Genomic DNA, 25,551 nt, shown 5'->3' with positions numbered 1-25,551 from the left:
AAGAAGAAGAAGAAGAAGAAGAAGAAGAAGAAGAAGAAGAAGAAGAAGAAGAAGAAGAAGAAGAAGAAGAAGAAGAAGAAGAAGAAGACAAACAGAAAAACAGGAAAAACTATCAAGGATAGATAATGACCAAAACAAAGTGAGTCTCAAGGTCATAGATTGTCAGAGAAAGAGCCACAGTAGTGTTTGGGTCTTGTAGAGACAGGGTGCTAAACGTTAAAGCAGGTGTCCCACCAAACCCATCCTTTGGCTTCAAGGTGCTAGGTGTCCTCCCTGCCCCAGAAATCTGCATAGGGCAGTCAGTTCCCAGGAAGCCAGCCTTCCGTCTAGGTTAACAGCTCCTCAGTTAAGAACGCCAGCTGCCCTTGCAGAGCAAATATTCTGTTCCCAGCACTCACATGGTGACTCGCCAATGCCTGTAACTCCAGTTCTTGGAGTTCTGGTGCCCTCTTTTGGCCTCTTCAGACCCTGCATTATGTGATGCGTGTACACACGTGTAGGCAAAACACTCATACCCAGAAAATTAAAATTAAGGGCTGGAGAGATGGCTCAGAAGTTAAGAACACTGGCTGCTCTTCCAGAGGATCTGGGTCCAAGTCCCAGCACCCACATGGCAACTCACAACTGTCTATAACTCCAACTCCAGGGGGTCCAACACCTTCATACACACATATATGCAGGCAAGGCACCAATGCACAAGAAATAATAAATAAGTTTTTTTAAAAAAAAGAAAGAAAATTAAAATTAAAACAAAAATAGGTCTCTGCAGGAGGGCTAGTGAGACACTAGAATTCATCCCTCTTGTATTGGGGGTAGGTGGGAATCCAGGCAGGCCGAACTTTTCAGGAAAGGCTAGCTCTAACTGCAGTGAGGTTCCAAGGCTTGGGATCTCTCTGCATGTCTCCTCCTCTCTCCCTCCGGCCAGGGTCTGACTCAGACTATGCACCGCCATGTGGATCCCGAGGCTCTTCAGAAGATGGTCAAATGTGCTACGCAGGACTACACCTATAAGAACTCCATATCAGGCCACCCTTACTTGCCTGAGAAATACTGGCTCTCTCAAGATGAAGGTAGGCTTTCAACCTCTTCCTAATTTTGACCCTAGGTCATTGCCCCGGCAATAACCCTTAACTTGAGCCCAGTTTGGATCCTGATCTTCGTCCTGACCTTCTTACTCATGAATTAGACCAGTTCCCTAATCAACCCCCTGATACCGTCACCTAGTCCAGTCCTTGACCCTAGAGAAGACTCAAACCCATATTTTTTGGGAGTTTGCAGTCTCAAAATAGAGCTGGAATCTAGCCAGGCATGGTGACAAATAGGTACCGGTCTCAGCACGCAGGAGGTTGAGGCAGGACAATCACTTGAGCCTAGCAGATTGAGACCAACTTGAACACGGCCAGATACCATTGGAAAGACAAACATCATTGGCAAGGCCAGGGGCCTCACCCCCAGCAAGGGGGGGACAGGGTTTGCCTCCTCAGGTCCTGTCTCTTCCATCCCCTTAATCAGCCTTCTCCATTGGCTTTCTCCAGCTGTCTGTCTCTCAGCCCCTCTACAGCCCGGGGCATTTTCTTTCTGCCTACAGTTTTTATCTTGCTCTTCTCTTTCACAGAGACATAGTCTAGACTCACATCGTTTCTTAAAAAAACACCTTTCTCCCCTGGCTACATGTTTAGGATCTGTCTCCCTGTCTATTTCAAAAGGACAAAATGTTGTCTTCTTCATAGCTGTACCCTCTCTAGCGTGGGACTTTATTGGTACATTTATTTCCAAGCTTTGTTGGATAAATTGATAATTCCCAGTTGACGCTGGGAGCCTGGAACACTGAACTTGTACTTGAGTGTGAGATTATCACACCCGTGGGAACCTTCAGGGTTTAGCCTCTGAGACGGGTCCTGCATTCCACTCTTCTGACCACGCTCTCCCTGAAATAACCTCCTTCTTCAACTTCCCTGTCTCTAGCACACTCAGCGTGGAAATGGGAGCTTCCTTGGGGTGCTATCCAGAGCCGCCATCTTTGACTTGCAGGCAGGGGTAGTGGAGAAATATGCCACGGCACATCTGGCGGTCAGGGCAACCGGATTCTGTTCTCACCTTTAAGTGGGCTCCAGGGGTGGAGTTCAAACCAGGCTTTCTGTACAAGCACCTTTACCCACATTGTCTCCCCTGAGCCCATTTTATGTAATCCATACATGGCTTTAATTACTTTTTTTTAATGATTTATTTATTTTTATTTTCTGGGCATCGATGTTTTGCCTGCATGTATGTCTGTGTGAGGGTGTTAGATCCCCTGGAACTGGAGTTACAGACAGGTATAAGCTTCCATGCGGGTGCTGGAAATTGAACCTGGGTCCTCTGAAAGAGCAGTCAGTGCTCACACCCGCTGCCGGTCCATGGCTGTAGTTACTGTCCTTGTAAATCTCATTAGTATCCCACTCTCTTGCACTTTGACCTGGATGTTCAAACACCTCAAACTCAGTATGTTAAATCCCCCGGTTTAGAAGAGCAAATTTAACACTCTCAGGGGCTGGAGAAATGGCTCAGAGGTTAAGAGCATTGCCTCCTCTTCCAAAGGTCCTGAGTTCAATTCCCAGCAACCACATGGTGGCTTACAACCATCTATAATGGGGTCTGATGCCCTCTTCTGGCCTGCAGGCATACAGACAGACAGAATATTATATACATAATAAATAAATAAATATTTTTAAAAAATTTAACACTCTCCTCCCTCCCCTCAGGCAGCTGTTCTTCTTGAATTTCTTTAATGGTTTTCTAGAGCTTGGGTTATTTTGGTTTGGGTTTGGTTAATTTTGGTTTTGGTTCTGGTTTGGTTTGGCTTGGTTTTGAGGCAGTGTCCCACTATGTACCCATGGCCGGTGCAGAACTGGATATGTTGACCAAGCGGTCTGGAACCCATAGCAATCTGCCTGCCTCTGCCTCCTGAGTGCTAGGGTTACGAGCTGTGTCACCATGCTCAGTCTTTAAAAATATTTTTATTACATATATCAGTTTCATATGCGTGTATGGGGGACAAGACACGTCACAGTCCATATGTAGAGGTCAGAGGTCAACTTTGCGGAATCTGTTCTGTCTTTCTACCACATGAGTCCCAGGGATTGAACTCAGATTGTCAGGCTTGGTAGCAAATACCTTTACTCATTGGTTCTTCTGTAGCCCAGGCTAGCCTAAAATACAGTGTTATCCAGGCTGGCCTCGAACCCTTGGTGAGCCTCCAACCTAAGCCCCACAAACGCTGGGGTTGCAGGAATGCACCATCAGGCCAGAGTTCTTATTCATCCTGTCCCTCATCTGTCTCTGTCCTTCAGACTTGCAGGGGCAGACCATAGAGAGCCTTGTAGGACATGGTTAAAAGATGAAGCAGTACTAAAAGGTTTTGGACTAGAATAAATAGTATCTTGTTTTAAATTTCGCTCGGGGGGAAAGGGTCGTAACTTCTACACTGATGTTAGGTTGTAGGACTTCAAAGATGGAGCGAGGAGACATGTAGGCTAACCCCGACAGCTTTCTATGCGCCAAGCATTCATTTACTTCTTTCCTCCTCCTCCTCCTCGTTCCCCGCTGCTCTTCTTTAGACAGGGTCTCAGGTAGCCCAGAGCTGACCTTGAACTCCATCTGTAGCCCAGGAGGACCTTAAACTCTTGATCTTTCTGCCTCCACCTCCTCAGGCCTGGGTTCGTCCGGGCTTTTTGTCTCTTTGTTTTGGTGTTTTTAATCAGGATATTATTATATAGTCCAGGCTGGCCTTGAACTCAAAGCAATTTTCCTGCCTCAGCCCGTTAGAACTACAGGCAGGAGCCACTATGTTCAGCATTTTTCTAAAACTTTTGTATAGATTAACTCATCTAGACTTCACAACAAATCCTGCACCTTTTTTCCCTGCCGCGCTGAAACTTGAAGCCAGGCACTGCACCGCAGTGCACCTCTAACCATGACATTATTTTTGTCTCCTGGGGAAGGCAACACAAGGATAAAGGAATGAGATCATAGAGGAGGAGGGAAGAAGTTCAAGTAGCTTTAAGGTTGACTAGGCAGACCTTGGGACCTGGACATGCTAGGGGGGGGGGGGGGCGTTTCCAGGCTGGCTGATTCAAAGACGGTGCAGTCGGGCTGGAAGATTATAGCCCAATGGATACGTACTTTGCTCGAGAGCGTCCCTTAGGTGAGACATTTTCTGCAGCTCAATGGCAAAAACCAAACCAAGCACAGAAATGGTAGACAGTGGCATGATGTTCCAGGCCTGTAATCCCATCACTAGGACTAGGGAAGGTGAGGAAGGAGCCTGAGCTACACAGAACTCCAGGCTACCTGGTAAGATCCCGCCTCCAAAGTGAATAAACAATCGGTAGGGGATCTGCAGGTCTGGACTTGGGAACCCGGGTCAGTGAGGGTCAGCTTTGTGAGAGAGATCAGAAACATCTAGACGGTCCCGGGCTCTGGGTGGACTGAAGTAACCCTGACGCCTCCACTCCTATGATGAAGAGGACAAATGCTGTTCAAGCTACCTGGACAATGACCGTTACAGCACATGGAGGACAGGACCTTACAGCAACTACTGGGACAAGTACACCACCTGTCTCCCCCGACTGCCTAAGGTACCTACTGTTCCGACCACAGCTACCTGAGGTCTGGGACACACACGCACGTACGCACGCACACACGCACGCACGCATGCACGCACGCACGCACGCACACCATCTCCACACGGCGGAGACTCTTCTCCATCAGTAAAATTGGGGTTTTTATTTTTTAGCTGACAATGGCGGCCAGGAGTTGGCCTGGGATAGACCCCTGGGTTCCAGTCTCTGACCCAGCTTGGTGGCGGCATGGTTACTGTGCACTTCTTGACCGTTTTTGAAGTTTGCCAAGTAGCCCTGCCTCATCTGGTCTGGCTACTGTGACGCCATTGCTACCCTCGAGTCAGTAATGAAGTAGGTCCTTCCTGCCCCGCTTTCCCCCTCCATTGTGATGGGAACAAGGATGGGAGAAAGACTCCCAAGACTCTCAAGAGCAAGAGGAGACTTCGAAGAAAATGGAGTCTCCAGGCCTGTTTCAAGCCATGTAAGGCAAACTGAAATCCAGAGCAGCCCAGTTTAATGGGAGGCTGAAAGCTGGCTGAACCCTTTTGAAAGAGAACTTTCTCATGAATCGGATTCCCCCCCTCAAGTTCCCCCAAGAGATTCTGATGAACAAGCAATATTAGCTAGAGCCCCCTATTATAGAGACGCCCAGACACAGAGGGCATACAGGCAAATGTTAAAGTAGAGTTGTCAGAGTCCCAGGCCTAAAAGCACCTCTACCACTCACCCCTGACTCTGGTTCTAGCATCCTCCTCACCTTCACCCTGCCGGCGTAGGCGGAGCAAATGCGTTGCCCAGCAACAACTCCAAACAACCCCTAAGAATAGGGGAATTGCTGAGGAGGGGAGACTGCACCGCCTGAAGACAGCCGGGCATTCAGGGAAGACAGCCCCCCCCCCCAAAAAAAAAGAAGCAACTTGTCTCGTGACAGAGCTTAAGGTAGACTGTGTGCCGCTTCCAGGATGCCGGGATGGAGACGGTAGTGCGAGGAATGCCGTTGGAGTACCCTCCTAAGCCGGAGCGCCTCAACGCCTACGGTAAACGGCGGGTTGGGCAGGCTTACTGAGTGCGAAGGAGAAAGCCAGATGGCAGGAAGGGGATATGGGGGACCAAGAGAGGGTGTAGTTGTGTGTCTGTCCCTGTTTTGTCTCTCCCTCGGACTCTGATCCTGCTTTCCTCCCCCCCCCGCCCCGTCCCTCTGACCCTGTCTTTGGATATCCTGGACTCTGGGTTCAGAGCGCGAGGTAGTAGTGAACATGCTGAATTCGCTGTCCCGGAACCGGACTCTGCCACAGATTGCGCCCCGCTGTGGGTGCGTGGACCCTCTGCCGGGCCGCCTGCCATTCCAAGGATACCAAAGCCCTTGCTCTGGCCGCCACTACTGTCTGCGCGGGATGGACTACTGCACCACCGGGGAGCCTAGCAGAGAACGCCGCCTGCGGCCTTTGTGTTCCAAGGAGCCGACTGTAAGGTTCGCAGGGATCCGCCCGCCTTGGCCGGGCTCCACTCACAAACGAGCCCTGCCCCCCTAGAGTCCCGCATTCTGCCTCATTCTGGCTCTGTTGTTAACACGCCAGGCCCCCATCCCCAGGGCACAAGCGAACAGCTAAGGCGGAAAACCAGCGTGAAGGTTACCCCAAGTCCTCAATCCTGTCCCTTCCTAGCGTGCTCAAGGTCAACCTGACAAGTGTTTGTACTCTCGAGATCCTGCAAAACAGTTTAAGAGGATTCCAAAGCCCTCACAGCAGCCGCAATCTTGTTCACATTCATGGGCCCTGGCCCGTATTGGACTCCTGGGACTGGAGGCAGAGGTTCTAGCCTGGGTCTGGGAGCACCGTCAGCAGGGGGCAGGTTCATCATCGGGAGAAAGGAAGTGGTTACTGCTTTCCCATAGGGTTCCTGGCTTCCTTGAGTGCTAAATGCTAAGCGCACAGAGGAGCACTGCATCCAGACACAGCAGACAATACCAGTTGGGTCTGGGGAGAAACTTTCAAGTCTGTGACTGTTTAGAGCTTTACAGAAAGGCCCCGAACGCTCTCCCTAATTCTATGATGATCTCCTACCCCTCCTCAAGCCTGATTCATTGTCAAAAACTGGATCTTTTCCCTCAGAAGGAGTGTGGGTATGGGGAGCGTCTCAGCCTCTAGAAGGCCTAGAAATGCTACCTACTTGAGTTGAAGAACTCGCGGTCTCACGGAAGGGGCGGGGGCGTGCTGGATCCTCAAAGGCTGTATCTGATCCTCTCCAGACTCCTGGCAGCAAAAGCCAGGCCTTGGTGCGGAGGGGACTTCCCGGAGCCTTCTCAGAGGCCCTGCTGTAATGGGTTTATGAAGGGCCAAAGAAGGAACCACAGGACTGATACTGTATCCACGTTCTTAGTCTGGAATCCTGGGCTATGAGGATATCAAAAAGCCCGACCTCTTTCTTCCTTCACTAGGAGTGTCTCGCCCTACGTTCACCGGCCCGGAATGCAATGTGCTGTTACAACTCCCCCGCCATCATACTACCCATTTCCCAACCTTAAGTAAGTTTGGCGCATTCACTTGTACGCTGGAGACAGTGCCTTTAGTGGCGGTGGGGGATGAGCGGGGAGACAAGTTGGGGTGGGAAATGCATGTTGAGGTGCTCAGACAGGAAATTAACGCCAGGGGGCGCTAGTGCCATGGGGAAGTCAACGGTTGCGAGAGACCAGAAGACATCAACGAGGGCTTGAGTTGGCAGTGGACTTAAAGTCAATGGAATTGGGTTCAGGGTTTTATATAAAGGATAAAAGTCAAGGTTGAGAAGGTATGTCTTGGATATCAGAAAATCAACAGGAGAACGGAGGCCAGAGGTGAAATGTTGAGATAAGGTTAATATGGAGAATTGGAGTCAGGTTCGTCTCTCCTTGCAGATGGGACACAAGCCACTTCAAGAAAACTGGTGGTTCCCAGAGAAACAACTATGTTGTCCACCCTGAGTTTGTGTCTGAGACCTATCCTGTCTACCATTCCTGGTAAAGCTTTGGCCAGGTCAAGGAAGAGGGTGGAGCAATAAACTCTTCACTGCAAAGACTGCTTCCTGTGTCCTTACCTAGAAAGATCTGGATGTGAACCCCCCCCCTTTCCAGTCACCTCAGGACACCCCTAAGTGCCCTCCTGATACAGAAGTAACCCTGCTGATGTCCTCCTCCCCATCACCTCAGAGCTTGAGCCGACATTTCCCCCAATGTACCCATAAACAGACTCCGTTCACCTCCCAAAGGCTCTCTCTGCTAAGACACCTTTGCCACCCTCCCCTGCCCAGTCTAAGAGCTACAGAACATCATTTTTGGAAAGACTCGTGATCAAGAAACTTCCCATTGTAACACGTTTCTCTGTCCTACAAGGGGTGTTCTAGAATCTTCTCTTGTCCCACTGCTTGCTTTAGGGAAAAGGGTATGGGCACAGCACCAGCTTTTTGTGTTGTTTTGTTTTTCAGGGCAGGGTTTCTCTGTGTAACTGTCCTGGAACTCTCTTTATAGACCAGACTGGCCTTGAACTCATGGAGATCCTCCTGAGTGCCGGTATTAAAGGAGTGTGCCATTATCTCCCAGCCAGCACAGACATTTCTAACTAAGGTTATCAATGAGAGTAGGAGCTACATTTTATGGGTCAGAGAGTGGGCATTGTCACACACTGAGCAGAAACAGGGACATAGTTGGTCTGGTCCCGGGAGAACTGAAGGCTTAGAACACGGGCTGCTTGTGTCTACAAGTTCCCCCTGTGAAGCTTGTGACTGGGGCATTAGTGGTGAGCAGTGTGAGCACAGGTCCTCCCAGAACTGTGATACCTGTTTTTACACTTATTATATATGTGCCGTGTGGAGTCAGCTCTCTCCTTCCACTCCGTGGGTTCCAGGGATCAAACTTGGGTCAGCTGACGGTGGCAAGTGCCTTTGCCTGCTTCCCATCCCTTGCCCTGCACTAGTTCGTTAAAGTATCCATCTGCCCAAATTTAAAGGGACCTCTTAGTCACTGTTCTATTGCTGGGAAGAGACACCATGACCACAGCAACTCTTATTAAAGAAAGCGTTTAATTGGAGGCTTGCTTACAGTTTCAGAGGTTAGTCCATTATCATTGTGGGGAGCATGGCAACAGGCAGGCATGGCGCTGGAAAAGTAGCTGTGAGTTCTGATGAGACTTTCTGGTCTACCGTCAGAAAGACTCTGGGCTTGGAATGGGCTTTTGAAACCTCAAAGCCCGCCCCGAGTGGCACACTTCCGCCAACAAGGCCGTTCTTACTCCAACAAAGTCATGCCCCCTAATCCTTGTAATCCTTTCAAACAGTACCTAGGTACCTAAGGTACCTATGCAGTCACAATATTTGAGCCTATGGGAGTCATCCTCAAACCACCACAGCTACCTCTGCCCCTCACCTTGAGATGCTCTCATACACATAGCAAGCCTAGTCTGGAGTTGCAAGAACCCCAACATTCAGCAACTCCTTCTTCCTTTAGAACTACATCTCCCATAAGGCCTGGGGATAAATCAGGCTAGCGGGTGGCCAGCTCATTGCTGGGCGGTGCCTGAGGCGGAGGTGGAACCCGAGGCACCAATCTAAAGGCGGGCCCAAAGGGCAGAGCTCGGGCGGTGAGAAGAAAGTTCCGGCAAGGCACTCGGAGCTTCAAGAGACTGTGGGGGGAGGGGCCGGGAGACAGGGGTGGGGCTGGAGTCCCAGGCCTGAAGCCACATTGGACGACTGGGCGTGGCCGGGTAGCCCGAGGGCGGGGCGCAGGAGGGGCTCAACATTGCCCAGCCAGCAGCAACCCGCAGGGTCTGTGGCTGCTCAACTTCTGCTAGCGTGGAGAGAATCTGCCGGTGGATCGCTTCTCCCCTTCTTACGTGTGGTGGTCAGTGCGGTGAGTGAGCCCAGTGGGAAGACTTTGAGGCCGAGGGGTGCCGAGCTGCCTGAGGAGCACAGTTCCTGAACTTTCTCTCGTTGGTAGAGCGACCCTGGACACCTGAGCCCCTCCTTAGGCCAGCGGTTCCCAGCGGGCGACCGGTCCTTTGACCTTCCTCTGCCCCTTTGGGCCGTGTTGGGTGTGGCGCCAAGGGTGGGTGTGAAGTATTCCAGGCTGTGTGGAGTGCAGTCACTTGATCCTTGTGGATCCTGTCCCTGAGCAGGGGAGGGAGATGGGCAGGATCGAATTACCTTTGACATTTCCACTCCTCTCCCAATAGTGTCCGACAAAGGACTCGGCCTTAAGTGGCTCAGTTGGGCTGAGCTGGGTCCTCGCCCTTAAACTGTAAGCTAGGGGCTTGCAGCCAAATCTGCGGTTGAGTGTGAAGCGAGCGGGAAGAGGCTTCTTAGGCTGAGCCTATAGGGAGGCCCATCCCACCTGCTAGCTTTAGCCTGTGTTCGGCCAGATGGCAGACGCGACAGATTACAGGGGTCTTGAACGCCACTAAGACTGGAACCACAGAGTTCCTCCCCGACAGCTGCAATACCAGATGCCATTAAATTGCCCCTTTCGCACCCCTAACATCTTCCTGATCTGCCTGCGGCAATCAGAAGCTACAGCAGCCCTTGAGAAGACCGGCCTCACTGGTCCACGCCCATCTCTCATTATGGAAGGTGGAGGCAGGATTTCGGATCCTAGGAAAGTCGTTATCTGGGTGATTGCTCACAAGCCCTGTTTTCCCGTCTGTAAAAGGGACACAATAGCTCACCGTGTTAATGGTATCAGATACTACTGGTTCCTCTGGAAGAACACAGTGAGGCCCCAACAAAGTGGGTACTTAAATCTGTGGGCTCCTTTATCAAAGAACCTAATAATTCTAAACATTGTTTCTTGGAATCCAAGTGTTGAAAGGGCCTTTGAGGCCATCAAAGTGAGCTTTTCAGGCCTCCAGGGGTCATAAGAGAAGGCCAACTTAATATGGATGTTTTGAAGTTGAGGGAGACTTTCCTGTTTCGCACCAGCCCGTCTCCTTTAATCCCTTAGTACCCAAAATGTAGCCTTGGTTCCACTTAGCATTGTGAGAGGATCAACAGTGCTCCCTCCGGGAGGCTAGGGCGCTCTAACTTGTGTAGGCAGAGAGGAAATAAGAGGCTCTTCCAGGCTAGGGTTGGGCAGTGATTGGAGAGATGAAAGATTGTGAGGGATAAAAATTGTAATCCCAGCAGAGGAAGGCAGAGGCAGGTGCATCTCTCAGGCCAGCCTGGTCTACAAAGAGAGTTCCAGGACAGCTAGGACTGTTACGCAGAGAAACCCTGTCTCAAAAGAAACAAAAATGAAAGAGAGGAAAAAGATAAAAGAGAAGAACGACACTGAGCATTGTCTTCCAGGGTCAACATTCTGCTCTGCACCTGACTTTTTTTTAAGACTCGTTTATTTTTATTTTGTGTGTATGAATATTTGCCGGACTGTATGTGCACCATGTTTGCAGAAGCCAGAAAAGGGCATCAGATCCCTTGGGACTGGAGTTACAGACAGTCGTGAGCAGCTGTATGAGTGGTGGGATTCGAACCCTGGGTCCCCTGGAAGTTAAGTACTTTCCTGCCCCTGGGAGAGCTGGGTGAGTAGAAGAGCCTGGATAGTTTTTCCCCTTGGAAGTCACTGGAGACAGACAGACAGACATTGGCATCTGGGAAGCAGATAATTACCATCTGCCAGTCTCTCCCCCCCCCCAGCTGGGGAGTTCAGCAACCCTCTGGCTGGTAGTGTGTCTGTCTGCCTGTGTTTGCATGTAGCAGGTGCTGCTTCTTTGTTGGACTCTGCCCTTGAGGGTTGAGACAGGAAGACTTAGTGGCCTTAGTGGCCTTAGAAGAAGGGTGAGACAAACTGTCCCCCAAGCCTAAATTTTCCTGCAGACATATCATGTGAACATTTATTTTTTGTTTAACTTTATTTTACGTGCATTGGTGTGAAGGTGTCAGATCCCCTGGAACTGGATCTTCAGACAGTTTGTGAGCTGCCATATGGGTGCTGGGAATTGAACCCCGGGTCCTCTGGAAGAGCAGTCAGTGCTCTTAACCACCGAGCCATCTCTCATGTGAACATTTCTATGTGTGGTGATGGGTACTTGTTCCCTGAAGAGCTGATAGGCTAAGGAAGAGGTTATCAGGCTAGATGGCTGAAATCTCCCAAAGGAGGTGACTTGAGGGTTTAGGCTCGGGAATGAGCTTGGTAGGCTTGGGATAGGCCTGGCTGGACATGGAATCAGAAAGGAACTGAGCTCAAATGCGGTGATGTATGCTTGTAATTCCAGCTGTACAGAAGTTAGGACAGAAGGAACCCAAAGTCAGGGCCACTCGTCTGGACTGCATAGAAATGTAACTGGAACCCCATCAGGTCTTGAGCCTTGAGTACAAAGCTTGCTTGCTCTCCTGGGAGCAGAGAGGAAAGATGAGCAGAGAAATGGGCTTGATGGTAGTGGCTTAGAGCCAGGTAGAGTTTGTGGGCAAAGAGGGGCCGATCAGAGAAGCAAGATCCTTGGCCAAGCTCCTGCCCCAGTCCTAATGCCGGACCCCAGGCCCACCCTCCTCCAAACCAGTCTCTGTGACTGAATGTGGCTTTGAGTGCTCTCTTTAATTTCCAGATAGCCATCTAGCTGGACTCAAGATCAAATTCCATGACAGAGCTGTCCCTGTCCCTCTTGTCATTGCCTCCCTAGAGACAGGGAAGCCAGCATACTGGCTGCCCTGTTAAAGGTCTCAAGGGATTGGCTGGATCATCTGCCCCCTCTTACCGTGGCCTCTCATGTGATAGAGCAGGCCCTCTTCTTAGCCAGGGCTTCTTGAGTGCTCCTTCTTCAGGGGCTGCCTGCTTCCGCTGTGATCCTGGACAGAGCCTCGCTTCTCCGGGAAAAGGCAGAAGAAGCATGCTCCAATTCACACGGTTCTCCCCGTTCACAGAGTTCTCACCGATTTGGCAAGCAGTGGGGCCTGAGAGAAAAGAGGGTAAGACACCAACTGTCCTGGACAAGACCCCGCCTTTGCCTTTGTCAAGCTCTTAGGCCCCTCTACTAAGCTGCAGAAATGGAAATACGCTGGAAGAGAAAGCTCAGTGTCCTCTCTCTCCCCTTTGCAGACTCCAGCAGGCCAGATTCAGATGGGCTTGGTGCGGTGGTTCCTCCCTTAGCTGGGGACTAATGTCCCAGAACCTTCGGGAGAAGAGCCAGGCCTACCGGCGACACCGACCTAGTAGCAACGCAGGCCCCAAAAGCCTCGAAGTCACCCCAGCAGCAGCCATGTACACTTTCCTGCCTGACAATTTTTCACCTGCCAAACCTAAGCCCACCAAAGAACTGAGGCCTCTGCTGTGCTCGGCGGTGTTGGGACTACTGCTGGTGCTGGCGGCGGTTGTGGCCTGGTGTTACTACAGCGCCTCGCTACGCAAAGCCGAACGCCTGCGCGCAGAGCTGCTGGACCTCAATCCTGGCGGCTTCTCCATCCGTAACCAGAAGGGTGAGCAAGTCTTCCGCCTGGCCTTCCGTTCAGGTGAGCTGGACCTGGACTCCTGTAGCCGGGAGGGTGCCCGGCTTGGTTGCTCCCGAACAGTCGACGAGCGCCCGTTGTACTTCTTCATCCAGACTGTAAAACCCAAGGACACTGTCATGTGCTACCGTGTGCGCTGGGAGGAAGCTACACCGGGGCGTGCTGTGGAGCACGCCATGTTTCTGGGAGATGCTGCGGCGCACTGGTATGGCGGCGCAGAGATGAGGACGCAACACTGGCCTATCCGCCTGGATGGCCAGCAGGAGCCGCAGCCATTTGTCACGAGCGACGTCTACTCTTCTGACGCCGCCTTCGGAGGCATCCTCGAGCGCTACTGGTTATCTTCACGCGCGGCCGCCATCAAAGTTAATGACTCCGTGCCCTTCCACCTGGGTTGGAACAGCACGGAGCGTTCGATGCGGCTGCAGGCACGCTACCATGACACGTCTTACAAGCCACCAGCTGGCCGTACTGCAGCGCCAGAGCTTAGCTATCGCGTGTGCGTGGGCTCAGATGTCACCTCCATCCATAAGTACATGGTTCGGCGTTACTTCAACAAGCCATCCAGGGTACCAGCAGCAGAGGCCTTCCGAGACCCCATTTGGTCCACGTGGGCGCTGTATGGGCGCGCCGTGGACCAGAACAAGGTGCTGCAATTCGCCCAGCAGATCCGTCAGCACCGCTTCAACAGCAGCCACCTGGAAATCGATGACATGTACACACCCGCCTATGGCGACTTCGATTTCGACGAGGGCAAGTTCCCCAATGCCACTGACATGTTCCACCGCCTGCGAGAGGCTGGCTTCCGCGTCACACTTTGGGTGCATCCGTTTGTCAACTACAACTCGTCGCGCTTCGGCGAGGGCGTGGAGCGTGAGCTGTTCGTGCGCGAGCCCACGGGCCGGCTGCCAGCGCTGGTGCGCTGGTGGAACGGCATTGGCGCAGTGCTGGACTTCACGCGCCCAGAGGCCCGAGACTGGTTCCAAGGACATCTACGGCGTCTGCGCTCACGCTACAACGTGGAATCCTTTAAATTCGACGCGGGTGAGGTCAGCTACCTGCCCCGGGACTTCAGCACCTACAGGCCTCTGCCCGACCCCAGTGTGTGGAGCAGACGGTACACCGAGATGGCGCTGCCCTTCTTCTCGCTAGCCGAGGTCCGCGTCGGGTACCAGTCACAAAACATCTCCTGTTTCTTCCGCCTGGTGGACCGCGACTCGGTATGGGGCTACGACCTGGGGCTGCGCTCTCTTATCCCTGCCGTGCTCACGGTCAGTATGCTGGGCTATCCGTTCATCCTGCCCGATATGGTGGGTGGTAACGCGGTGCCAGAGCGCACAGCCGGCCGCCAGGATGGGCTGGGGCCGGAGCGCGAGCTCTACGTGCGCTGGCTGGAGGTGGCGGCCTTCATGCCTGCCATGCAGTTTTCAATCCCGCCCTGGCAGTACGACGCAGAAGTGGTAGCCATCGCACACAAGTTCGCCGCTCTGCGCGCCTCACTCGTGGCACCACTGCTGCTCGAGCTCGCTGGTGAGGTCACCGACACTGGCGACCCCATCGTGCGCCCCCTGTGGTGGATCGCACCGGGGGATGAAACGGCTCACCGCATCGACTCGCAGTTCCTTATCGGGGATACGCTGCTGGTGGCGCCGGTGCTGGAACCTGGTAAGCAGGAGCGTGACGTCTATCTGCCCGCCGGCAAGTGGCGCAGCTACAAGGGTGAGCTTTTTGACAAGACGCCGGTGCTGCTCACGGATTACCCGGTTGACCTGGATGAGGTCGCATATTTCACCTGGGCGTCCTGACCCACTTCGAGACCTAGTAGGAATCCCACAGCCGCAATCCCAGCCTTCAGGCAGAGTTTTAATCCTTTACCATACCTAAGTGGTGCACCCTCAGGAAGTTCCCACCTATGCTCCTCCTAGGAAGTGGGCACTGACTTAAAAGTGCTCCAGCCAACAGTTGGAAGTGCTGGAACAACCAACCCCCTGCCCCAGTGCACAATCCTAACAGCCCCACCCCACCCCGACATTGACTCCAGTCTTCAGAAACCTCTTCCCTGGGTCGGAGGCCAGAGAACTCAGGACAAAGGTCTGTTCTTTCTGTTACACAGGGTCTGGTTTTAAAAGCACACAGAGAAACCTCTTCTCCCCCTGGCCTTTGTAGCCATCTTTGTCCTCTGAGATGAGGAACCGATTCTCTTCGAAAGTTCCCAAATAGTTACCTACCATATTTAGAAAGTGTACCTTTAGCTGGGCGGTGGTGGCGCCTGCCTTTAATCCTGGCACTTGGGAAGCAGAGGTAGGCAGATCTCCTAGTTAAAGGCCATCCTGTTCTACAGAATGAGTTCCAGGACAAGCCAGGGCTACACAGAGAAACCCCGTCTTGGAAAAAAAAACAAACAAAACAAAAAAAGAAAGTGTATCTTCTTGACTACAGCAGCGAGGCCCTGAGCTGCTGACACACACCTGAACAGTGATTGACTTGGTCCTACTCCATCTGGGGAAGAAAAGATACCGACGTTTGGTTTGGCCAGCTGACAAGGAAGCAAAAAGTCTCTTCCCAGGCAGCAGGAGAGCTGGGCTCAGCCTGAACTAATTGTCTCTGTGAACAGACTCAACACTGCACTAACCTGTTTGTGTATATTCTGAACTCAACTTTGGACCCAGCCCTGGGCTGCAAGTGCCTAGTGGGCAGATTTGCAGGGCCATGCAGGCCGGATTCAATGCCTTAATTCAAGAACCTGTGTCTATGTGTATGTGTACACATACTTATGTCTGTCTGTGTGCGTGTGTGCGTGTGTGTGTGTGTGTGTGTGTGAGAGAGAGAGAGAGAGAGAGAGAGAGAGAGAGCGCCACCGTGGGTCTCTAATCCACAGAATGAACGGAATATCCCTGTGGCTGGATAAGAGGATCCAGGGGCAAACTCAAGACTTCGATTCCTGAGCTAGCCCCTTCCCAGATGGTTTCCCTCAGAGGACGCCAGCCAAGTTTAAGGATTCAAAACACTAAAGCAGGCCTGAGGAGGTGACTCCGGTAGGTGAAGGCACTTACTGGCAAGCCTGAATTCAATCCGTAGGTCATGTTGTAAAAGGAAATAAACAGTCCTTAATAATTACTTACCTGCCAGCCGGGTGGTGGCACACGCCTTTAATCCCAGTACTCGGGAGGCAGAGGCAGGTGGATCTCTGTGAACCCAAGGCCATCCTGTTCTACAGAATGAGTTCCAGGACAGCCAGGGCTACACAGAGAAACCCTGTTTCAAAGAAGAAAAAAAAATTTACATAGCTGTCTCAGTCTGCACACACGCTCAGGTGTGGCCTAAAGGGAACCATGTTCTTACTCTGGTCGTGATGTGTTTGGCACATGAACGGCATTACACTGACTCCTGCCAACACATGTATCGGGAAGGTCTTTCATCTCAGAAATTCTCCTGTTCTAAGATCAACTCCAGTCAGGTTTTCCTGACTCTGGCTAAGTCTGGGGGAGCGGCTTGCCAGAGAAGGTGGACCCCGAGGACCACCTCAGTGGCTCTGACAACAGCGCCTGTGCCTGGGTGAGAAGCCCTGAGCTTCAGGGTTCCCACAGACGTCCTTCTCCAGTGCCAATTCTTTTGTCCCTTTTCATTGGCGGTGTTGAAGACAGAACCAGGAGCCCCAAGCATACTAAGCAAGCTCTCTACCAGTGAGCTACTTACCCAGTTGGTCTTTATTTGCCAATCAGCTGGGTGACCTTGAATAAGACGCTCAACCCCGCTGAGTCTCTGTGAAAGTGATGAAGATGCCTACCTCCGAGGCCATTTTAGTAACAAGCACAGATGTACAGAAAGTGCCTGGCACAAAGCAGGTGCTCAATAAAAGATGGCTCTTGTGGTGCTTGTTGTTTTCTTGTCTTCTTTGGGTTTTTATTTATTCATTTATTTACTTATTTATTTTGGTTTTTCCAGACAGGGTTTCTCTGTGTAGCTTTGGAGCCTGTCCTGGAACTCACTCGGTAAACCAGGCTGGCCTCAAACTCACAGAGATCCACCTGCTTCTGCCTCCCAAGGGCTGGGATGAGTGGCGTGCACCACCACCGCCCGGGTGGGATTTTTTTTAAATATTTATTTATTTATTTATTATGTATACAATATTCTTCCTGCATGTATGCCTGAAGACCAGAAGAGGGCACCAGACCTCATTACAGATGGTTGTCAGCCACCACGTGGTTGCTGGGAATTGAACTCAGGACCTTTGGAAGAGCAGGCAATGCTCTTAACCGCTGAGCCATCTCTCCAGCCCCCCGGCTGGGATTTTTAAAGACTTATTTTATGCATATGAGTGTCTTGCCTGCATGCATGTGCTTGCAGAGGTGAGAAAAGAGCAACAGATCCTCTGGAACCAGCATTATGGATAGTTGTGAGCCATCGTGGGTGCCGGGAATTGGACTCAGTTCTCTGTAAGAGCAACAAATGCTCTTAACTGCTGAACCACCTCTCCAGCCCCTTCTGGCCTTGTCCTGTCCCCCCACACCCCTTCCGGCACCTCTTGTGCAGTCCAAATTTGTCTTTTTCCCTGTACATTGGTTCTGAAAGCCTAATGTTGCTCCACAAGGCCTGTACTCGCTGGTCTCTCCCTGCACCTAGGCTGCTGTTTACGTGTCAGTGGGGGTGACAAACAGTAATCTGGAACCCCCTTCTCTAGAGGTAATGGGGAGAACCTGAATGGCCACTGATGGGGACTTTGGGATAGGTTATGAATGGGTTAAGTTTTAGCCAAGTGAGTTTTCTAAGAGAATTTTGGCCATCATTCCCCACTTCTGAGTAAAGTTTCCTGCTCTCAGAGCAAGCATTCTGCTGGTTCTCCTCCACAAGCACCCGGGACCCTTCCCCAAATCCAGGGTGAGTCTGGCTCTCCATCCTCTGGCCCCTGTTGAACAAAGGCTTAAAGGGCGGGTTGCTAAAAGCATTGACTCTCCCCTTGGCCCTCCAGGTGTGCAATGGGTTAACTAAAAAGGCAGAAGGAAAGTTTGGTCGATGCCCCCTTTGTGCACCTGTTTCCTTTGCACCCAGTCATTCTCTCACAGTCTGGTGGATTCCAGGAACACAGCCCCCATAAACATCAGTGACAAGGATCAAAGCCACCCCTACCCCAGGCAACTGAACAAGGCCTGCCAGACCAACCCTGAGATAATGATCAACCAGACCACAGTCGGACCAAGGATGATTAAATGCACGCCTCTTGCTCTGGATTCTGACCCTTTCGAACGTAATCCAGGAGCGAGCGCCTCTAATGCCAGGGCTGAAGACATTGCCCGCCTTGTCTTCCTAGTATAGTTACGCTGATGGAAATTCCTTTCCTGCCTTTCACCATCTCTCTGTTCTGGAGTCAGATTTGTCAGGATCCCTAGAGTCTGACCTCTAGGATTCCAGCAACATTCCCCACTTCAGGCCTTGTTGCGAAGGCTGGTAGGCCTTCGAGTCAAACCCACACAAGTCTACAACCATACCACCCCAAACATGTCTGATCTCATCCAACCCACTCAGCCGACAAGGAGAGCTATCCAAAGTTCAGTCCTGTCTCTTGTGGGGTGGGGGGAATCCAAGCTGCGGTTGGTGTTCCAGCCTTCTAAGATCTGCTCCTTCTCACGCCTCTGTTTCGTCCAAAATCTCAGGTACATATAAGTATAGTTTGAAAAGCATTTGAAGAAACACTGCCTCCTATCCTGGGGACAACTGTACAACTATCCCTTGCCAGGAGAGGTCTGCTCAGACTTAGCCTTGAAGGAAAATGCAGTGGCCACTGGGTGGTTTCCTTTCCTTCCATTGTTTGCCTCCCAGGGCTTCGGCGCACAACCCCCACAGGGTACACCCCAGCTCCAAGGCACAGGCTGTGTTTTTAATCTTCGAGCTAATCATTTACTTCAGCAAGCCCAAGGATCTTTCCAGCAGCTTGATAAGAGGGGAGCTATTCAGCTTCGGGTGGCAAACCCTCAGTGGCATTGGAGGAGATACGGGAAGGACTCAGAAGGCTGCCCTGTCCCTGGGGTGCTCAGGCCAAAGGATGTGGAAAGTTGTGATGTCATGCTCTGTGTCTTTGCGTTCTCTCTCCCAGGTGCCTTAACCACTCTAGATTACACAAGGCCGAGTGGAATGAGGGTTATGGAAAGTTCTGACAGCCTACCTACATACAGCCCCCAGGGGGCAGCCGGAGGAAGTTGGCACCACCCTCCAGTCCTCAAGTTAGTAAAGAACGGAGTCAGAGCAAAGGCTAAGATGACAAGAGTTCAACATGGACGACGTGAGGGCCTGGTATATTGGACCATGGTCCCTTGTAACTGATTTAAAAAAAAAACGGCTGGATTTTCATCTGCTAGCTGTGTAACCTCTCAGCGTTTGTCAAAATTAACTACTTTTTCCAAGACCATTTCCATTCCCTGAAGGAGACAACGAACCATGATATCCCGCCTCTGTCAGCTGCTTTGACCAGGTTGGTAGTCCCAGTGTGGGTGATTCTGTGGCCGGCACAGCCACTTCTCCCACAGGGACTGTACTCTCTATCAAAAGAGTCTGGTCTGCATATTGCCTAGCTGCTACCTGAATTCTATTTCGCTCTTCAGGAGTGAGAGTAGAAGCTCGGATGACGTAATAGTCATGCCAGGTTAGATTGTAGGTCAGGGACAAATAACAAAACTCTTTGATATAAGCAGAAGGATTAGTAGAAAAGGAACCTAGCCTAGAGATCTATCTGAGAGAGCTCTGGAAGAGAAAAGGGAACATGAACTTTCATAATGCCATCGACTCCTGCCACCTCCCAGAGAGGGCAGAGAAGGGCAGAGTTATGGTGGGATCTGGTATAAGAGGAGACTGGGGAGGATTGGGAGGGGCTACCCCAGTGCGCAGAAGGGGTCCAAGGGTGGGGAGATGAGGTGAGAGGGGGAGGAGAGGAGGAAGGTGGGTAAAGTGGAAGTTGACCTTGAACTTCCAGATTAGCAGGGAGGGGGTAGACTAGACCGGGAAGGAGAGACGAGTGGAGAACGTTGCTCCATAGGAGGGGGTTGGGTAGTGTGGGCTTGAGGGAGGAGGGGAGGGGCCAGTGCCTTTGGCTGCGTGGTCTAGCTGGAATTGTCAGGGTCCCAATTCCCAGATGACAGGGAATTTGGAGGCATTGCGGCCTTAGCTACCAAGACCAGTGCCGCGAGACACTGGCTACTAAGGGAAGGGCGAGAGCGCAGAGCCAAAAAACCATGGACATATGTAAGCTCTGTCAATTTGTATTGGACAGCCCCAATTTATAAAGATTTTGTAAGAGGCATCCTAGGGGTGACAGCGGATCTGGCGTTGAACTGCAAGTGCCTATTTTAAAGTCTATGTCCAACCGTGTGGCCTAAGTCTATTACAGCGCATCTGCTAAAATAGCTCTTAGGCCTAACGGGGCCAGGGAAATTGAATGCTAGGCGTCCCTAAAGCAAACAAAGTCCGTCTCGGACCCAGTCTTGCCCATCTAGTTGCTGAGCTGAGATCAAACTCTTGGCACAGGCCCACTGTAATGACTGTTCTATCTTTTTAAGAGACAAGCCACACCCACTCCCTCCCCCATCCCCTGAGGCAGGCAGGTCTTCTCTCTTTTCCTGCTCTTGGAGGGGAAATTTGGTCTCCTCCCTCTCTCTCTCTCTCTCTCTCTCTCTCTCTCTCTCTCTCCCTCTCTCTCTCTCTCTTTCTCTCTCTTTCTTTCTCTCTCTCTTCCTCTCTGTTCTTCTCCCCTCTCCCTTCCCTTTCAAAACCACTAAATAAATATCCAACCTCACTCTGCATGGTATGTCTATCGGTCTGTCTCTTGCCTGCTGCCGCCACATGGCTCACCACTGACCAGCCACCTTCAGAGACCTGCCGCGAGGTCTCATGTGCTGTCCCTGTCTGGAACCGGCTGCTCTCAGGGCCTGCTGACTGCCACTGCCAGGGATCCTCAGCAATTTTTAATAATCTATTACACCCACAGCATCCACAAGAGTCTGATAATTGACAAAAGTAAGTACGAATGGGTCCCCCCAAAACACTATAGCATAGACAAGAAAAAGGGACTCACAGATTCAACACAATGCCCAGCAAAATCCCAGAAAAATTATTCAAAGACCTCGAAAGAATGGTACTTAACTTCATATGGAAAAGCAAAAAACCCAGGATAGCCAAAACAATCCTGTACAATAAAAGAACTTCTGGAGGCATCACAATCCCTGACTTCAAACTCTACTACAGAGCTACAGTACTGAAAACAGCCTGGTATTGGCATAAGAACAGACAGGAGGAGCAATGGAACCGAACAGAAGGCCCGGATGTCAATCCACAAATCGTCAAACACTTGATCTTTGACAAAGAAGCAAAAACTATCAAATGGAAAAAAGGAAGCATATTTAACAAGTGGTGCTGGCATAACTGGATATCAGCATGTAGAAGAATGAAAATAGAACCATATCTATCACCACGCACAAAATTCAAGTTCAAATGGATCAAAGACCTCAACATAAAGCCAGCTACACTGAAACTCATAGAAGAGAAAGTGAGAAGTACACTTGAACGCATTGGCATAGGGAACCACTTCCTAAATATAACCCCCGTAGCACAGACACTGAGAGAAACAATTAATAAATGTGACCTCCTGAAACTGAAAAGCTTCTGTAAAGCAAAGGACATGGTCAACAAGACAAAATGACAGCCTACAGAATGGGAAAAGATCTTCACTAACCCCACATCAGACAGAGGTCTGATCTCCAAAATATACAAAGAACTCAAGAAATTGAACACCAAAAGATCACATAATCCAATAAAAAAATGGAGTACAGACCTAAACAGAGAACTCTCAACAGAGGAATCTAAAATGGCTGAAAGACACTTAAGGAAATGCTCAACATCCTTAACCATCTAAGAAATGCAAATCAAAACAACTCTGAGATTCCATTTTATACCTGTAAGAATGACCAAGATCAAAAACACTGATGACAACTTATGCTGGAGAGGTTGTGAGGAAAAGGGAACACTTCTGCATTGCTGGTAGGAATGCAAGCTGGTACAGCCCCTTTGGATGTCAGTGTGGTGATTTCTCAGAAAATTAGGGAACAACCTTCCTCAAGACCCAGTAATACCACTTTGGGGTATATATCCAAAGGATGCTCAATCGTGCCACAAGGACATGTGCTCAACTATGTTTATAGCAGCTTTGTTTGTCATAGCCAGAACCTGAAAACAACCTAAATGCCCCTCGACCAAAGAATGGAAAAGGAAAATGTGGTACATTTACACAATGGAGTACTACACAGCAGAAAAAAATGACAGCTTGAATTTTGCAGGCAAATGGATGGAGCTAGAAAACATTATTTTGAGTGAAGTAACCCAGACACAGAAAGACAGTTATCACATGTACTCACTCATAGGTGGTTTTTAAACATAAAGCAAAGAAAGCCAGCCTACAAACCACAATCCCAGAGAACCTAGATAACAATGCGAACACTAAGAGAGACTTACATAGATCTAATCTACACGGGATGTAGAAAGTATAAAAAGACAAGATCTCCTTAGTAAATTGGGAGCATGGGGACCTTGGGAGAGGGTTGAAGGGGGGAGGGGAGAAGCAGGGAGGGGAGCAGAGAAAACTGTAGAGTTCAATAAATATCAATAAAAAAAACTGAGAAAAAAAAGAATAAAGACATTATAAGATAATGAAAAAGAAAAAGGGACTCACCAAGATGCATCCACTGTACCCCAAGAGCCGGTTTTAGCGTGGCGTGGAGAGTTCAGATTGTGGACTAGGGGGCTTTCGACACGTGGCCTATGGCCACACAGAAAGGCTACCCTACATGGTGGGACCTCCAAGATGTTAGGAATTTTCCTAATGCGAGCTCTCTACCGATGCAAAAATCCCAATCAAGCCAAATCACAACAAGCCAAATTAAAAAATATTCAGGTTTGGTCAAGATTTTGCTGGGCTGTCTTGACCCTCCTCTGGGGAGGGGTTAAGGCTTGTTGGGCACAGGGACAGGGCCTCCAAAGAGGGAGGCCAGAGACTGGGACTTGGGACTTACACTGACCACTGACGATTCTGCCTTGGCCCTACATTTTCCAGCCATAGCTTGGAAACTAGACTAGAACTTTATGGTCCCTGTAGGGTTAGGCTTAAAGTGCTTACCTTAAACTTACCTTAAAATACTGTCTTAGCAAACTGTAAACTTTTTTGTATAAGTTTCTTAGAAAAATCAAAGGCAAAACTCAACTTATTTTCAATTAAAATTGTTATTCAGTGATCATAATTTACTTACTGTACCACAAGCTTACCTCAAACTCACTATATAGTCTGTCTTAGCCTTGAAATTGAAGCAATTCTCCTGCTTCAGCCTCCTAAGTGCCAGAATTAGAGGCATGAGCCTGACTTAGCATCAGCCTCTATGTCTGACTTAAAATATTTTTAAAGGAATAAGCAAAAGAAATGTAAGGCTATATATTGGCAACTATGCATTGCTGAAAGACATTAAAGGTAACATAGAAGTGAAGACATAGGCGTATATTGTAATATTTACTACTGTGAAGATCGCAATACTCCACTAACCTAAATCCCAGCCAAATTATCTGTGGAAATCAACAAACTGATCTAAAATTCATAGGAAGCCAGATGTTGTGGCTACTCCTTAATTTAGTCCCAGTACTTGAGAGGCAGAGGTAAGTAGAGCTCTGTGAGGTCAAGGCCAACCTTGTAAATTCCAGGCCAGCCGGAGCTACAAAGTGAGATACTGTATCAAAAATAAACAAATGAATAAATAGATAAAATACATAGGGAAATGTAGGGAGCACGGAATAACCAAGACAATTTTGAGAAAGAACAAAGCTGGAGGAGTCACACTTTTCAATTTCAAAGCTTATTATAAACCTATAATAAGAAAGACAATGTGATACTAGCACTAGTATTAAGATAGACATATATTATCAGACGTGGCAGTGCATGCCTTTAATCCCAGCACACAGGAGGCAGAGGTAGGCAGATCTCTGATCTACGTAGTGAGTTCCAGGACAGCAAGAGCCTGAGACCCTGTCTAGAAAAACAAAACAATCAAAACAAAACAAAACAAAAAGATAGACATCATCTAGGGAAGGTGAGCTGTCTTCTCACTGCGTGGGTGTGTGCTATGCAAGCCTGACAGACTGAGTTCAATCCTAGAACCCACATAAAGGTGGAAGGAAAAATCTGATTCCACAATTGTCCTCTGACCTCTGCGTGTGCACTGTGGTACACGAGCAACCCCTAGTGCTCACCCTGCGTACCCTGCATAACACACCCACTTTAGAATTTCTATTTAAAATAGAATCTTTTTATTAAACAGCTCTGGCTGTCCTGGAACTTGCACTGTAGACCATGCTGGCCTCAGACTCCCAGATATCCACCTGCTTATGCCTTCAGAGTACTGGCAAGATCAGGAATCATTTTTTTAATTAATTTATTTATTATATATACACTTTCCAGGATACAGTGCCAGATCTCATTACAGATGGTTATGAGCCACCATGTGGTTGCTGGGAATTGAACTCAGGACCTCTGGAAGAGCAGCTAGTGCTCTTAACCTCTGAGCCATCTCTCCAGCCCCCCTGGAATCATTTTTTTTTTAACAATAGTGCCAAGACAGCAGAATACTCACATACAAAGTATGATTGGTGCTGGACCCTCTACTTCTTTTTTTTTTTTTTTTTTTTTTGGTTTTTTGAAACAGGGTTTCTCTGTGGCTTTGGAGCCTGTCCTGGAACTATCTCTGTAGACCAGGCTGGTCTCGAACTCACAGAGATCCACCTGCCTCTGCCTCCCGAGTGCTGGGATTAAAGGCGTGCGCCACCACCGCCCGGCCGGACCCTCTACTTCTTATCACATAAAAAGTTAGTTCAAAATGTTTGACAGGCCCAAACACAACTAAAACTTTAAACTCCTAGAAGAGCTGGTGCTGGTGATGAAGGTCTGCAATCCCAGCTACTTAGGAGGAGACAGTGGAATCACACATGAAGGCCTGCCTGGGTTACAGTGGGTTCATAACCAGCCTGGAGACCTTTCCTCCAACACAAAATAAAAAGAGGGCTGGGCATGTATCTCAGTGGCAGAGCATCTCAGCACACATGAGGTCCTGGATTCAATCCCTAGTACTGAAAAGAAAACATATGTGTAAATCTCCATTACCTTAGACCACACACTAAAACATACATGTAAATCTCCAAAAGGTTCATAGGGAGTGGCATTATTTGAACCGGTTAGGACATGTGGCCTTGTTAGAGGAATTGTGTCACTGGGGGGGGGGGGGTGGTTTCAGAAGCTCAAGCCAGGACTGGTGGCCTGCTGCCTGCTGATCCAGATGTAGAACTTTCAGCTACCTCTCCAGCACCGTGTCTACCTGCATGCTGCCATGCTTCCCACCATGACAATGATGGACTGAACCTCTAAACTGTAAGCCAGCCCCAATGAAATGTTTTCCTTTGTAAGAGTTGCTGT

At 49.9% G+C, this 25,551-nt stretch overlaps 2 protein-coding genes across 7 annotated transcripts in view; both read left to right on the top strand.

Moving 5' to 3' along the window:
* Nucleotides 1-7,700, top strand: part of LG5H9orf24 (linkage group 5 C9orf24 homolog) — a 16,622-nt gene extending 8,922 nt beyond the window's left edge. Inside the window, exons 2-7 of one of the 2 annotated variants that reach the window (XM_005362013.3) lie at nucleotides 926-1,070; nucleotides 4,504-4,616; nucleotides 5,563-5,638; nucleotides 5,838-6,072; nucleotides 7,039-7,125; nucleotides 7,495-7,643. In XM_005362013.3, coding sequence (XP_005362070.1) covers nucleotides 926-1,070; nucleotides 4,504-4,616; nucleotides 5,563-5,638; nucleotides 5,838-6,072; nucleotides 7,039-7,125; nucleotides 7,495-7,600 — 762 coding nt within the window. In that variant the 3' untranslated portion in view covers nucleotides 7,601-7,643. Of the gene's footprint in view, nucleotides 1-925; nucleotides 1,071-4,503; nucleotides 4,617-5,562; nucleotides 5,639-5,837; nucleotides 6,073-7,038; nucleotides 7,126-7,494 lie in introns of both variants that reach the window. The other variant, XM_005362015.3, reaches the window with a different exon arrangement.
* Nucleotides 7,701-8,695: 995 nt separating this feature from the next.
* Nucleotides 8,696-16,945, top strand: Myorg (myogenesis regulating glycosidase (putative)). Of its 5 annotated transcripts, none has more exons than XM_013351900.2 (3): nucleotides 8,696-9,480; nucleotides 12,480-12,524; nucleotides 12,655-16,945. In XM_013351900.2, the coding sequence occupies exon 3, from the start codon at nucleotides 12,716-12,718 to the stop codon at nucleotides 14,864-14,866; it is 2,151 nt and encodes a 716-aa protein (XP_013207354.1). In that variant the 5' UTR covers nucleotides 8,696-9,480; nucleotides 12,480-12,524; nucleotides 12,655-12,715; the 3' UTR covers nucleotides 14,867-16,945. The 5 variants fall into 5 exon arrangements, with proteins under 5 accessions (XP_013207354.1, XP_013207355.1, XP_026642450.1 ...); XM_026786650.1 differs by lacking the exon at nucleotides 8,696-9,480 and adding an exon at nucleotides 11,012-11,140; XM_013351901.2 differs by lacking the exon at nucleotides 12,480-12,524.
* The last annotated feature ends 8,606 nt before the right edge of the window (nucleotides 16,946-25,551 follow it).

This window comes from Microtus ochrogaster, linkage group LG5 (assembly GCF_000317375.1).
Source record: "Microtus ochrogaster isolate Prairie Vole_2 linkage group LG5, MicOch1.0, whole genome shotgun sequence".
NCBI classification, from domain to species: domain Eukaryota; kingdom Metazoa; phylum Chordata; class Mammalia; order Rodentia; family Cricetidae; genus Microtus; species Microtus ochrogaster.
The sequence above is the reverse complement of the archived record's forward strand: the minus strand, read 5'-3'. Positions and strand labels throughout refer to the sequence as shown.